Source organism: Grampus griseus (assembly GCF_964374135.1).
Source record: "Grampus griseus genome assembly, chromosome: 20".
NCBI classification, from domain to species: Eukaryota; Metazoa; Chordata; class Mammalia; order Artiodactyla; family Delphinidae; genus Grampus; species Grampus griseus.
The window spans coordinates 27541402-27556805 of record NC_139014.1 but is presented as its reverse complement, the minus strand read 5'-3'; the positions used below and the strand labels follow the sequence as shown (position 1 = coordinate 27556805).

At 39.0% G+C, this 15404-nt stretch overlaps 1 protein-coding gene across 5 annotated transcripts in view; it reads right to left on the bottom strand.

Annotated features, from left to right (window-relative positions):
• BCAS3 (BCAS3 microtubule associated cell migration factor) overlaps nucleotides 1–15404 on the bottom strand; it is a 572645-nt gene that overhangs the window by 477525 nt on the left and 79716 nt on the right. For all 5 annotated transcript variants that reach the window (XM_082679094.1, XM_082679096.1, XM_082679097.1 and 2 more), the window contains exon 7: nucleotides 8133–8205. In XM_082679094.1, the coding sequence (XP_082535220.1) occupies nucleotides 8133–8205 (73 nt within the window). The remainder of the gene's footprint in view (nucleotides 1–8132; nucleotides 8206–15404) is intronic.

The following is a 15404-nucleotide window of genomic DNA, read 5'->3' as shown; positions in this document are numbered from 1 at the left end:
ATACAAACACATCAGAGTCTGCTAAAATTTATGATTCTGAATGAGGAGTGACATCAGTAGTATTAATAAAGGAAGTGATATTAATAAAATTGACAGCACTTAGTCGTTCGTGTTACAATACAACATACAAAGTATATTTTGAACACAGAGTTCACTAGCTCAGTTGAATACAGAAAACCAGAAGGGACCAGGTTTGTCATGGCTCAGTTTGACCATGTGCTTAGGCAACAAGAAATGTTATAGCTTATTTCCACCTGGTCTTTGTCCATTTTGTTCTTACTGCTCTAACTTAACAGTCTCAACCCCTTCTTATACCCCCATTCCATCAAGGCTCCTTGGCCTTCTTTTTAAGGTAAAATTCCATATTTACTAGTAATTTTTAAATTAATATGAACATTCCTTTTTAAATTTTAATCAGGACTACTGCTCTGATTACACCATTGTATAAACTTTCTCCATATCTGTTTTCCCCATAATCTCAGTTTTAGGGTGCAATTTTGCAGAATATAATAAGCATGCTGCCCCTGTAAATACTCTGCTTTCAAGGGACCCAGCTCCCTGCCTTGGGAGACTGGCACATATCAAACGGATTGCATCCATGGGCTCCCTGAACTTTCAGAACCTCCAGCTTCTGGCTGGGCTCAGCCTGAGAGAGTCATCTGGAGAAATGACAGTAAGGCGGGGACACCCTGGCTGCTCCGCTGTCAGGTTATTGCAGATGGACCGAATCTCTCCACCAGAGGCCACAGCTCCTGTCAGGTAAACATCTTGAAAGGGCTCTCATTGGAGGTTCTGCTAATGGCTCTCACCCCTTGCTTAGAAATGGTAAAGGGTCTCAGCTCCTACTCACTTTATTTAAACTCTCCTCAAATTACCCAATTTGAGTATATCTTCTGTTTCTAGCTAGGACCCTAACAGGACAGGTTTTCAGGAATACAAATATCACGTAATAGCAAGAAAAAAAAAAGTTCTTCAAAAAATTAAAGCAGGATTCCTTTGGTTTAGTCACCTACATATAACCATTTTGGTGGGCCATTTGAAATTTGTACCAATTTCAGGCTCACAAGGAAATATACAACAATGTCTATAAAAACAATCTTACAACACACCACTAACTGGTGTCCATAGTTTAGATACTATATTTTTAAATAAATACATAAAAAAACAACTTTTACCTGTTACAGTAATGTCATCTTATTTCCTTAAGGTTTTATTACATCCATAATCAGATAAACAGGGTGTGCTCTATCATGCTCTGAGGGCTCTGGTGGTTCTAAGACAACACTAAAGTCAAGAGGTCTATGAACAATCCATGATATTGGATACCCCACTATCCTGACCCATCTCATTAAAAACCTCTGTGCCAGGGTGGCAGCTTTCAGCATAAATGGTATATCAAAGATGTAAAAGCCCAGTCTTTGAAAGCAGTAAAGAGAGTCACAAGGCCATACAGAGAGCTAGAAGAAAACGCAGAACACCCACAGAAATGTAAAAGACCAGTGAGATGAACAAGCGAAAGACTGGGTACTTGAAGGAAGGCCAAGGAATTACTCAAAAAGCTCATGTGTTAGAGCACCAAAGACTGGAAGAATGGCATAAACCTCTTTTTTGTATCTGCACAAGTAATGCCAGCTCAAACTGTGATTCCATCAGACCTCACAACACAACAGGATGAAAATCAGTTAAAACAAGGGCATCGTATGTAACGGCTCTGTGACGTTTCATTACAAGAAGAAATGTCAGATACTTAGTATCCCAAGCAACCTCCCTTCTAGTTCTATTTAATATAACCCTTATTTATTTTAGACACAAGTTGAAATAAACTCTCTTCAGCAACACTTCAGGACAGTGAAACTGTGCTTAACCTCCACCTAAATAACACAGTGGTTCAATACTTTTATAGATTATACACCATACAAAGTTATTATAAAATCTGGACTTTATTCTGTGTTGTATATTACATCCCTGTATATATGATGTGATATATGATGTGAGTCTCTGTATAAGACTTCCTTTATCTGTAGCACATATCTTACGTGGTTTCAAGGTTCTTTCCACTACCAGCATTCTATGATTCTCTCTATGTAAAGATCACATCTTCACTCCAATAACGTGATGATATTATATTGGATTAAACATTCTTCAAGGTCTGTAGTCAGCTGTTGAATAACGTTACTCTTTTGCAATTATTCATAATACCCAACAAAATCCTAACCACAAAAAACTGCATTACTGGAACAGTTTAGCATGTAATACACAATGAGCTTTCATTTCCTAAGAAAGTGTATATTCCTTAGTATACTGTCCATACTTCTCCTCCCTCCCTCAAATTATTACACAAGGCACTGACTTAATCCCTGGATCAGTAGCACAATAAACATTATGTCCCACCAAGCACTTAAATGGCTTATCTGGAATGATTATGAAACAGTGTATCTGTCTCTCTCTCTCCCCTTCTCCCTCTCCCTCTCTCTTTCTCTCTACATAGACACATACACACAAAAAAAGACAACAACACTAGAATATTAAAAAAAATGAAAAAAACAAATTTAAAAACAAAAAAAATGGCATTTTAATGACTGTCATGAATGCAGTAACAGCCAGTATTAAAAATTGTGGGCTAAGTGTAATGTGTGTATACCTAAAGGATAAAAAATGAGGAAGGACTGCGATTATTTCCATAGTAATTCCCCCCCTTTCTTTGAAAAGTTATTATAAATTTAATATAAATAAGAAAATCTATACATCAAAAGGAAATTTTACTGAACTTTCCTAAGAAGAACTAAGTGGCATTAATTGTGAATATAAGCAACTGACAGTGTCCAAAGCACCTTGTGCTCAATAAAGCATTTGCCACGGAAATGAACAGCAACAGACATGTCTTGTACGTCTCCAAAGGGTGAAGGGGGTCCTAAAATTTTGTTCACCACAGGCTCTGAAGAAGACATCAACACCCAGGTTCAGGAGATGTGGTTCCTCAGATTAAGACATTTTCTCAACCATAAAAAAGTGTTACTAAGCAAGCTTACTAAAATTCATTTAGCAAAAAATAAATATTTTTGAGAGCCTGCTAGTTAGAAGGCACTGTGCTTAAAACCAAGGAGGACTTCCCTGGTGGCACAGTGGTTAAGAATTAGCCTGCCAATGCAGGGGACACAGGTTCGAACCCAGGAAGATCCCACATGCTGCAAAGCAACCAAGCCGTGTGCCACAACTACTGAGCCTGCGCTCTAGAGCCCATGAGCCACAACTACTGAGCCTGCACACCACAACTGAAGTCCACGTGACCCAGAGCCGTGGAGCCACAACTACTCAAGCCCACACACCATGGGGCCCACGTGCCGCAACTACTGAAGCTTGCGCTCCTAGAGCCTGTGTTCCACAACAAGAGAGGCCACTGCAATGAGAAGTCTGCACACCACAACGAAGAGTAGCCCCTGCTCACCACAGCTAGAGAAAGCCCATGCAGCAACAAAGACCCAACGCAGCCAAAAGAAAAAAGCAAACAAACAAAAACAACAAAAAGAAAATATCTTTGCATTTATTTATCAATAACCATTCTTTTTTTTTTTATAAGACTTTTTTTTTAAGATGCTGGTAGGAGTTTATTAATTAATGTATTTATTTTTGCTGTGTTGGGTCTTCGTTTCTGTGCGAGGGCATTCTCTAGTTGTGGCAAGTGGGGGCCACTCTTCATCACGGTGCGCGGGCCTCTTACTATCGCGGCCTCTCGTTGTGTAGCACAGGCTCCAGACACGCAGGCTCAGTAGTTGTGGCTCACGGGCCTAGTTGCTCTGCGGCATGTGGGATCCTCCCAGACCAGGGCTCGAACCCGTGTCCCCTGCATTAGCAGGCAGATTCTCAACCACTGAGCCACCAGGGAAGCCCAATAACCATTCTTAAAACAACCCAGCAAATGATACAGACATATAGCAGTCTCTTTCCAGAATGATTCTCCTACTAGAAATAAATTAATGAGCAGAAATGGGACAGGGGAAATGAGTGCCTACAATAGACTTTTTTGAAATAGGTAAATGCCATTTTTTTTAATAAATTTATTTTTGGCTGTGTTGGGTCTTCGTTGCTGTTCACGGGCTTTCTTTAGTTGCAGAGAGCTGGGGCCACTCTTCATTGCAGTGCATGGGCTTCAGTAGTTGTGGCACATGGGCCCAGAAGTTGTGGCTCGTGGGCTCTAGAGCACAGGCTCAGCAGTTGTGGTGCACGGGCTTAGTTGCTCCACGGCATGTGGCATCTTCCCAGACCAGGGCTCAAACCCGTGTCCCCTGCCTTGGCAGGCGGATTCCCAACCACTACGCCACCAGGGAAGCCCAGCAAATGCTATTTTTTTTGGGGGGGGGGGGTGCTGCATTGGGTCTTCATTGCTGCCCCATGGGCTTTCTCTAGTTGTGGTGAGCAGGGGCTACTCTTCGTTGTGGTGTGCAGGCTTCTCATTGCGGTGGCTTCTCTTGTTGTGGAGCACGGGCTCTAGGCACGCGGGCTCAGCAGTTGTGGCTCGCAGGCTCTAGAGTGCAGGTTCAGTAGTTTCGGCACAGGGGCCTTGCTGCTCCGCGGCATGTGGGAATCTTCCCAGACCAGGGCTCAAACCCGTGTCCCCTGCATTGGCAGGCGGATTCTTAACCACTGCGCCACCAGGGAAGTTCCGCAAATGCTATTTTAATCAGAACTATATTCATTGCCCCTGTGGTCATTAATGTGTCAACTTGGCTAAGCCACAATAACCAGATTTGGTCAAATATTATTCTAGATGTTTCTCTGAAGGTATTTTTTATATAAGACTAACATTTCAATCAGTAGTTTGAGTAAAGCAGATTATGCTTCATAATGTGAGTGGGACTCATCCAATCAGTTCAAAGTTCTAATAAAATTTTAAAACATTGACTTCCTTGGAGGAAGAGGGAATTCTGTCTTTGGATTGAAATTGTAACTCTTCCCTCAGTCTCCAGATTTTGGATCTGCAGCCCTCACAATCATGTGAGACAATTTCTTAAAATCAATCCCCCACTCCCTCCCTCCCCACACACATACATCCCACATCCCACTAGTTCTGATTCTCCGGAGAACCCTGACTAATATAACCTGCATAACATCATGGTCATCCCTCAATAAATCATCTCATCACCTACTATATACAACCCTTCCTTTCGTGTCTTATTTTTTGATAAAGTGATACCTCAATAAATGAATCCTGTAAAAATAAAAACAATCTCCTTAATCATACAGTTAAGCAGGGTTGCTAAGGAATGGAAAATCTTTCAAAACCTGCAAAGCAAACTCAGTAGGTAGCTGAGCACCTTCCGTAAACACATCTTTTTGTGGGGCTTCAACAGGACTGGGTGCGCCTGAATTACAGGGACCTAAACACCAGGAAGAGTGAAATCAACAAGGTTTTCTTTCACCACAGGTGTTTCCCCTCTTCTGCTTGGTTCCCTTTCCCTTTCAGCTCACTTGTCAACACACCAGTTCCCTGATACTTGTGCTGACTTGAATATGGTGTTGCGTTCTTCCGGAGAGTTTATTTCACCTTTTTTCTCTTCAACTCCAGAATTTCCATTTGGTTTTTCTACAATTTCTAATTTCTTATTGAGATTCTCTATTTGTTCAGTCACTGTTATCATAACTTTCCTATCATTCCAGAAACGGTTCATTTAGTTCTTAGAACATATGTAGAATAATGGCTTTAAAGGCCCTGTCTACAAATTTTAACATTGGAAACAATCAGGAACACTTTCTATTGCCTACTTTTCTCAATATATCACACTTTCCTATTTCTTGGTATGTATCATAATTTTATGTTGAAAACTAGACATGTTATATAAAATAGTATAAGAATTCTGGAAATCTCTCTTCCTCCACAATGTGCAGTTACTAATGCCTCTGTTGAGTTTTACTTTTCTTTAATTCTTGTTTTCATTTTAAAGCCTGCTTGCCTGGGGGTTGCCCCTGTGTCTAAGTAGCTTAGTGATTTAGCTAAAGATTCGACAGGGAATTTGCTCAAATACCCTAAGTCAATAAAGGTTGTCATCCTTTCCAAAAGGATCTATGTGTGGGTAGAGGAACACGTTCAACAGGCAGACATTTTCAAGTCTTCCAGATTTTAGCTTTCCCTGGATGCTTTCATGGCTCCTCTGCCCCTACATGAAGCCTCAGCTAACCATGACTTTAGGCTAAAAGAGCCATGGGCCTGCACAAATCTCATGACCCCAAGACCATAACTTCCAGGGACAATGCTGCTGGGCATCATCATGACATTGCACACCCTGGAAAATCAAGCAAGTTGGAAGGGAAAAGGGTGGAGTGTGATGGGAGCAGCTTCCGGGCATGAATGTGACAGATTGCCACTGTTATGGCTTAATATTTACCGGTTTCTCAAACATAAACACTTTCCACATTGTTGGAAGCCTTTGGTTGAGTTCTAGAGCACTGAAATAGTTGTTATTACCTGTTTTGCAGGTGGACTTCATTCTAAGTCACAAACCTCCATCTTTCCTAAGTATATTTATACCAGTGTCTGTTCCCCTTTTATAGCTTTATAACGTACTTTGGAAGTCCTTAGTCGTCTTCATGTACTGCCAAACTTTCTTATTCCTTTAGATCCAGCATAAGCTGTGCCTTCCTAATGAGGCCATCTCCCATTAATCCATGCACACTGATCTCTACCTTCTTTGAATTCCTATTACACATCATTATATCACAATCATTTTCTGTGTGCTATGTTTTTGTTTTCAGCAACATCCTTAAGTCTTTGGGACAAGGAATTCGGTTTTCATGCTTTGTATCCTCATCCCATACCTGGCAGAGTGATGAGCACAAAGTAAATTTTTGCCCACTTCAACCCAAAAATTTACACCGGAAGAAAACTGCCTTGTAATGCATGTATGTAGCCCAACCATTTCCCCAGAAAGCAACGATTAAGATTCCAAGACCTAATCATGTAACACCACTAGCACATTCTTCCCTTCTGCACTGCATCCATGACCTAGAGTGTACACTATCAGCTGAAAGTACAAGGCAGGGACTACTGGTTGCCAAGCCTAATATTCATTTTGATCCTCTACCTTACTAACAAAACCATAATCATATCCCTGCTTATCTTGTAGCTAGGAGTTCAAGTGGAGGAGAGGCACTAACTGAAAAGACAGTAGCCTTCTTGAGATCATTAGGGGAAGGGGTCAGATCCTAAAAGATGTCAAAACTAGAAATGGAAAGAACCTAGGTCATTAATGACATATCACAGAAACACTTCACTAGCCCTGGACTGCCTACCCAGTAACTTTCAATTACATGGTTTGTATAGGCCATTGAAATTTTACCAGCGGCTGAATTGGAATTACATAGTGAAAAGGTCACGACAAACCTGATAACTAAATCACCACAAGCCATTAAGAAGCACATATTCTCATTTATTATATAGAGAAAGTAGGGGAAAATCTGACTTCCTGAGTAATAACCATTAATCATCTTTGTCCATAGTCCTCTCATGGTCACAAATGTAACCAGCATGGAATTAAGAGAATGCTTGCTTGGGTTTGAATCCACAGCTCCACTGTGTGAATTCAGCGCCTGAGTGTTTCTAAACTGCAAAATGGGACTAAGAACAGTATCTATTTCATAGTATTGCTGAAAGAAATGAAAGAGAAAATTCACGGAATGCCTTTAGAACAGTGTCAGGCACATGCTAGCTACAACAACAGTAAATGTTAATGGTGGTGGTGGTAGTGGTGGTGGTGGTGATGATGACTGATGATGACGACGATGGCAACCTAATAGTAAGTTCTAATCCACTGTAGAAGGCCACTATAAATAGTAAATAAACACATAAACTGAAACACATTTTTCTTAACGATGCTAATCTTTTATTTCAAGACTGAAGTCTGAGGTACTGCTGGCTTGCTTTCATGTTTTGCTATCACCCTACATTTGAGAAAACAGTGAGCAGAAAAATCCCAAGGACTGAGTGACAAAAACCCTAAATATGTTTTTATTTCCTTTCCCATCTGTCTTGTAAGAGCATACTCTTATGGTAAACAAAGATTTGAAGACATCAAAGTTCCCCCTCTGAAATAATACAAAATTTTAATAGTGGTTCAAAGAAATTTTTTTTAATTCCTTACCCAGAAGATCCAGTGCTCTTACAAACACCAAGGAGGGGCCTTTTTTCAGCAAAGTTGTCACACTTTTGAGCACCTGATGAGGAACATGAAATAAAATGTAAAATAAAACTTTGAGAAGTATTCTTGTATATTTCCCATTATTTTCATTCTCTCAAAACATTTACAGCTAAAGAGATAGAAAAACATTCATTTAAATTGATATATTTATACAGTTGACTGAACAAAAACTAGAAGAGCTATAAATAAACTTATAACTATTTTCAAAATTGAACCAACATTTAAAAACCTTTTTTTAAAATTAGCAACGTCAACCTTATACACATTCACCATGAAATCAGAAAACCACCCCCAATTCCACCAACTAATTACCTAAGAGTTGTATAACCTTGATTTCAAAACTAAATAAAGGAAGGTCACAACAGAAACTTTAAAAACTTCAAAATTTCAGGCCATTCTCAATACACAACAATGCAAAATCCTGAGAAAAGACTAGTAAAATGAATAGCAATGTATTAGAAAAAAAATTAAATCAGTCAGTCTGTGAAGAAAGACTGAAAGACATTGTCAACCAGAGAGCTCCAAGAAACAGCACACCAAAGCACCCGCAATAAAGTTAGAGGTTGGCAAACACATACACATTGCTTGCAATCAGCTTTTTAGTTTGCTGCTTACAAACAGGTACAAGCACCTGGAAAAGTGGTTAACTCTGTACAGGAAGAAAGTATCAAAAATTTTGAAACTATCATTAGTAATTTTAAAAATATGAGAAGATATTTCAGGCATGAAGCAATATAAGAATGCAATGAAAAACTGACGCTTAGAAAATAAAAGAGCTCTGGGAAGTTAAAAACAAGGTAGATATTATTTAAAAACTCAACACAAGCATCAGAGAAAGTTTCCTACAGAACACAGCAAAAACACCAAAAAAAAAAGAAAAGAAAAACAGCATTAATTTATACACACACACAAACACATACACAAGAGAAATGTTAAAGGAGAGCCTCAAAGTTCCAGTACGTAGGTAGGAATTCCAAAAAGAGAGAAAAGAGAAAAACAGAGGAGGAAAGAATCCATGAAATGTTTCAAAATTTTTCACAGAACAAACAAGGACAAACAAGAATTTTGCAAGAACGAGGCAAGGACTCCACTCTCACCAGTACTATTCAGTATAGTACTGGAAGTTCTAGACAAGGCAACGAAGCAGAAGAGAAAGGGGGAAAAAGTCATACAGATAAGAAAGGAAGAAATAAAACTCCCTATTTTCAGATAACATGATTGATACATTGAAAATCCCAAGGAATCAACAACAGCAAAAACTTCTACAGCTAGTGAGTTAGCTCAGCAAGGTCACCAGAGTCAAGATCAACATACAACATATCAACCGTATTTCTATATACTAGCAACAAGCACACAGAATTCCAGATTAAAAATACAATACTGTTAATAACTTCTCAAAAGAACATTAAATACTCAGGTATAAATCTAAAATATATATTCAGGACTTAGAGACTGAAAACTACAAAATGCTGATGCAGGAAATGAAAGACAATTTAAGTAAACGGATATATAAAGTTGACAGAAGATGCACAGATTAATGGAACTGAAGACAATCCAGAAACAGACCCAAACAAATATGGTCAACTGATTTTTGAAAGACGTGTAAAGGCAATTAAGTGGAATAAGACCGTTTAACCATTTCAACAAATGGTCCTGAGGCAGCTGCATACCCATAGGAAAAGAATAAAACTGGAAATAAAACACCTTACCTAAAATTAACTCAACATGGATCAGAGATTAAAATGTAAGACTATATAACTTTTAGAAGAAAACAAAAGAAAATCATAGGACCTAGGGCTTGGTGAAGAGGTCTCAGACATGACACAGAAAATATGATCCATGAGACCGAAAAAAGCAATAAGTTGGCTATAATTAAAATTAAAAACAAGCTACACGTTGGAAAAAATACTTGTAAAACACATATTTAACAAAGGACCCATCTAGAATATATGAAATAATCTCAACATACTCAAAACTAAAAAACAAAAATCCAACTTTAAATGGGCAAAAGACATGAGATATTTCACTGAAAATAAGATATGGAAAGCAGATATGCAAATGAAAAGATTTTCAACAACAGTAGCTACCAGGGAAATGTAAAAAGCAAATGCTGACAAAAAGTGCAGAGAACTTAGATCTTTCACACATTCCTGGTGGAAATATAAAATAGTACAGCCCCTTTAGAAAAGAGTGTGGCAGTTTCTTTAAAAGAGCAGAAACAAAAAACCTAAACATACACTTACCATATATCCCAGCAATCATACTACTGGGCATTTATCCCAGAAAAATAAAAACTACACCCACACAAACTTGTACACAAATTTCACAGTAGATTTATTTTAAACAGCAAAATAAGTGAAATCATCCCTGATGTCCTTCAGCAGATGAATTTTACCTCCACACCATGAAATATTAATCAGTAGTAAGAAGGAACTAACTATTGATACACTAAACAACTTGGATACACCTCAACAACCTTGTACTAAGTGAAAAAGCAATACTGTGTAAATCCACTTATGTAATACTCTTGAAATGACAAAATTAGTACAGAGATGGAAAACAGACTGATAAATTCCCAAAAGTTAGGGATGGTGGACGGCGATGGTGTCAGGGAGATTACTGTAGTGATGAAATAGATCTGTATCTTGATTATGGTAGTGGTTACATGAATGTACACATGTGATAAAATGACATGGAACTATGTGCACACATCCCACCAATGTCAGTTTCCTGGTTTTTATATTGTATATAAGATGTAACCAGCTGGGCAGAGGGTGCACAAGACCTGTCTGTAGTATTTTTGCAACTTTCTGGTAAATATGTAATATCTCAGAAGGCAGGTTATTTTTAAATGGAAGGTAGAATAAAGAGGATAAATATTTTCTTTTAATATTATGTAATTTAGTTTATGCTCTTTAAAAAGGTACATATGTCAAGAGTGAGACGAAAAGCCACAGACTTGGAGAAATACTTGCAAAAGACACATCTGATAAAGGAGTGTTATCCCAAATATAACAAAATACTTTTAAAACTAAACAGTAAGAATACGAACAGCCCAATTTAAAACTGAGAAAAAGATCTGAACAGACACTTAACCAAAGTAAATATACAGATGGCCAATAAGCATATGAAAAGATGCTCCACATCACAGGTCATCAGGGAAATTCAAATCAAAACAACAATAAGATACCACTCCACACATACTAGACCAGCCAAAATGTAAAACAATGACAACACCGGATGCTGACAAGGATGCAGACCAACAAGAACTCTCAATCATCGCTAGAGGGAATGCAAAACGGTACAGCCACATCGTAAGACAGTGTGGCAATTTCTTACTAAACTAAACATGCTCTTACTACAAGATCCAGCAATCATGCTCCTTGGTATTTACCCAAAGGAGTTGAAAACTGTTTATACAAAAACCTGCACATGGACATTTATATCAGCTTTGTTCCCAGTTGCCAAAACTTGGAAGCAATCAAGATGCCCTTCAGTAGATGAGTGGATAAATAAACTGTGGTACCACCAGACAACGGAATATGACTCAGGACTAAAATGAAATGAGCTATCAAGCCATGAAAAAACACGGCGGAAACTTAAATACATACTGAATGGCTCTGGAAAAGGCAAAAGACAGTTACTGAGACAGTAAAAATACTGAGACGGTAAAAAGATGAGTGGTGGGCTTCCCTGGTGGCGCAGTGGTTGAGAGTCCGCCTGCCGATGCAGGGGACACGGGTTCATGCCCCAGTCCGGGAAGATCCCACATGCCGCAGAGCGGCTGGCCATGGCCAGCTCAGCCATGGCCGCTAAGCCTACACGTCCGGAGCCTGTGCTCCGCAACGGAAGAGGCCACAACAGTGAGAGGCCCGCGTACTGCCAAAAAAAAAAAAAAAAAGATGAGTGGTCTTCAGGGGTTAAGAAGGAGGGAGGCATGAGTAAGTAAAGCACAGAGGATGCTTAGGGCAGGAAAACTATTCTGTTCAGACACTACAATGGTGGATACATGTCCTTATGCATTTGTCAAAACCTACTGAATGTACACCACCAATAGGGAACCCTAATGAGAATTATGGACTTTGGGTGATAATGATGTCAGTGTGGGTACCTCTGTGGTGCAGGGTATGAATAGTGGGGGAAGTTGTGAGATGTGAGGGGTCAGGAGATATACAGCAACTCTGTACTTTCTGCTCAATTCTGCTATCTATAAAATGCTCTTAGGGCTTCCCTGGTGGCACAGTGGTTGAGAGTCCGCCTGTCAATGCAGGGGACATGGGTTCGTGCCCCGGTCCAGGAAGATCCCACATGCCGCGGAGCGGCTGGGCCCGTGGGCCATGGCCGCTGAGCCTGTGCATCCGGAGCCTGTGCTCCGCAACGGGAGAGGCCACAACAGTGAGAGGCCCGCGTACCGCAAAAAAAAAAAGAAATGCTCTTAAAATATTAACTTTAAAAAGATGTAGCAAGCTCTTGAACACCCATGTTCACTAAAGAATCATTCACAATAGCAAAAGGTGGCAGCAACACAAATGTCCATCAAATGATGACTGGATAAAGAAAATGTATATATTAAAAAGGAAATCTTGTCACATGCTACACACAGATGAATCTTGAGGACATTATGCTAAATGAAATACACTATTCATGAAAAGACAAATACTCTATTATTCCACTTGTATGGGGAATCTAAAGTAGTCCAATTCCTAGAAACAGAAAGAAAAATGTGATGGGGACTAGTGATGGAGAGAGAAATGGAGAGCTGGTGTTCAATGGGTACAGAGTTCTTTGAATGCACTTAACACTGCCAAGCGGTACAATTAAAAGTTTGCCGGGAATTCCCTGGCAGTCCAATGGTTAGGGCTGTGTGCCTCCACTTCATGGGACCACGGGACACGGGTTCAGTCCCTGGTCAGGGAACTAAGATCTCGCATGCTGCGCGGCACAGCTGGGCAGGAAAAAAAAAGTTTGTAAAGATTTAAAGATGGTAATTTTTTTTTTCTTTATGTTTGGCTGCCTTGGATCTTTGCTGCTGCATGCAGGCTTTCTTTAGTTGCGGTGCGCGGGCTTCTTACTGTGGTGGCTTCTCCTGTTGCAGAGCACAGGCTCCAAGCACACAGGCTTCAGTAATTGTGGCTCGCGGGCTCTAGAGCGCAGGCTCAGTAGTTTTGGCGCACGGGCTTAGCTGCTCCACAGCACGTGGAATCTTCCCAGACCAGAGCTCGAACCCATGTCCCCTGCATTGGCAAGCAGACTCTTAACCACTGCGTCACCAAGGAAGCCCTAACGACGGTAAATTTTATGTTATGTGATTTTTACCACAATTTTGAAAAAGGTACAAGTTGTGTGCTTGAACAAGTGTGTGCCCACATGAGTGTGTGTAGTTAGATGTATAGACAGATATTTAGTTATCTTAAGTGCTAAACACATAAACACCAATTTCAGGATAGGAATAGTCCTCTTAGGGGTTTAGGATGAAGACAATATTTGGGAGAGGTAGCCAGGGGACTTCAGCTCTCTTTTAATAATGTTTCATTTCTTTGCTAGATGGTAAACAGCAACTGTAATGTTAATGTTAATAATCCTCGTTAATGGATCCCTCCAAAAATAATGAAGTTTAATCCAGAGGAGGACAGGTTAATGGTTACACATTTAGATTGTGATCTGACATAATATACTTTTAAATTGTTATAATAATTATACTAAATAGGTTAAGACAAGTTCTATGATCCACTAACAGACTGTATTATCACACCTTAAAAAGAGCAAAACTATTAAAAAAAAGGATCCAAAACTATAAACAGTGTTGATGAATAAAGTTCTCCATAACTAATTTAAATTTTGAGAAGCTTATAAAGATCAGTGACTACATCTTCACCAAACATTAATTTACTACGGATTGTGTGCTCTTACCCCTGCTAAACAAATAAATCAGATTTCAGAATTAACAATATGACTTTCGAGCGAAGCACAAGTTAAAAATTAACTGGTCCAAAGCCCATAACATTTATTTTCCAAATTAATTACAACTGAACTTCAGCTATACAAGGCCAATTCTTCACTCCTCCATATTTCACCTTCACCTTTAACAATACCTATTTTCCCTCTGCATCCTGGTGTTCTGACAAGGTCTTTATGGTTTGTACCTGTATTATACATACCAATTTGATATTTTGATGAATGATACATCATGTCTTTAAAATGCAAATAATACTGGCAAGAATGGTTTGATTGTTTTTGTGTTTCTCAAACCTGAATTGAAGAATTCCATTGGTTTCCGCTGACCTACTGGGTTACAACAGTCCTACTGAATCTGTTCTCTAGGTCAGTCACCTGACGCTTACTAAAGATAAGCGTCATGGATATTCAGAAAAGGTAACCAAGCAAAAAATTTAAACTACAAAATAATGCCCTCACTTAAGAACAACATAAAGCCAAAAGCCCCCACTGTACTACCAAAACCTTGTAACTAGAAAAGACGAATCTTCAGTAAGCAAACAAACCATAACAAATCCTTCAAATATCTTTGAGGCACACTCTATATTAAATTTTTTCAAAGTTGGAAAACCATGTAACAAAACCTTAACTCTGCCTTAAATAATTTCTTTGTGGATGGTTTGAATAAATACAATTTTTTAAAGTGTTGGTATAAAAATTCTATAATCTCATGAACACCGTAGCTATTAACCTGATTTTTCTTGCAATATAAATAGCATGTACTCTCCAAGATGCCTAACGGAGTCATCACCCTCCCATAATGTAATCCTCCAAATTGTAGAGGATTAACTTTTTATACATAAAATTGTGTTTATTTGCATGTACAATAGAGAGAATGACGTTACACACACCTGTTCTACAGCATTTAACAGAATGTAGCATGATGATTGAAATGAAAAGCCGTTAGCTAAATCCATCAAATATAAAAACTATTGCAATCCTGTTGCAAAGTCCTTTTGTTAAACTCCTTTTATTCTAAATCCTTTTAATTCTGTCCTGTAACACTAAAACATTTATAAAAAGCTTAAAATCCTAATAAATCGCACAATTAAAGTAATGAAAATGTGCTTGCCCACCAAGTCACCAACTCCTCTCCCCCTCAACAAAATTCAAGACAGTTTGCATGTCAGAAAATGTTGAATAACACCCCCCATCATACACACTATTGTAAACTCATTAACTAAAGAGTTTAAGTTCATGGATCAGCCTTAAGGATTTCAA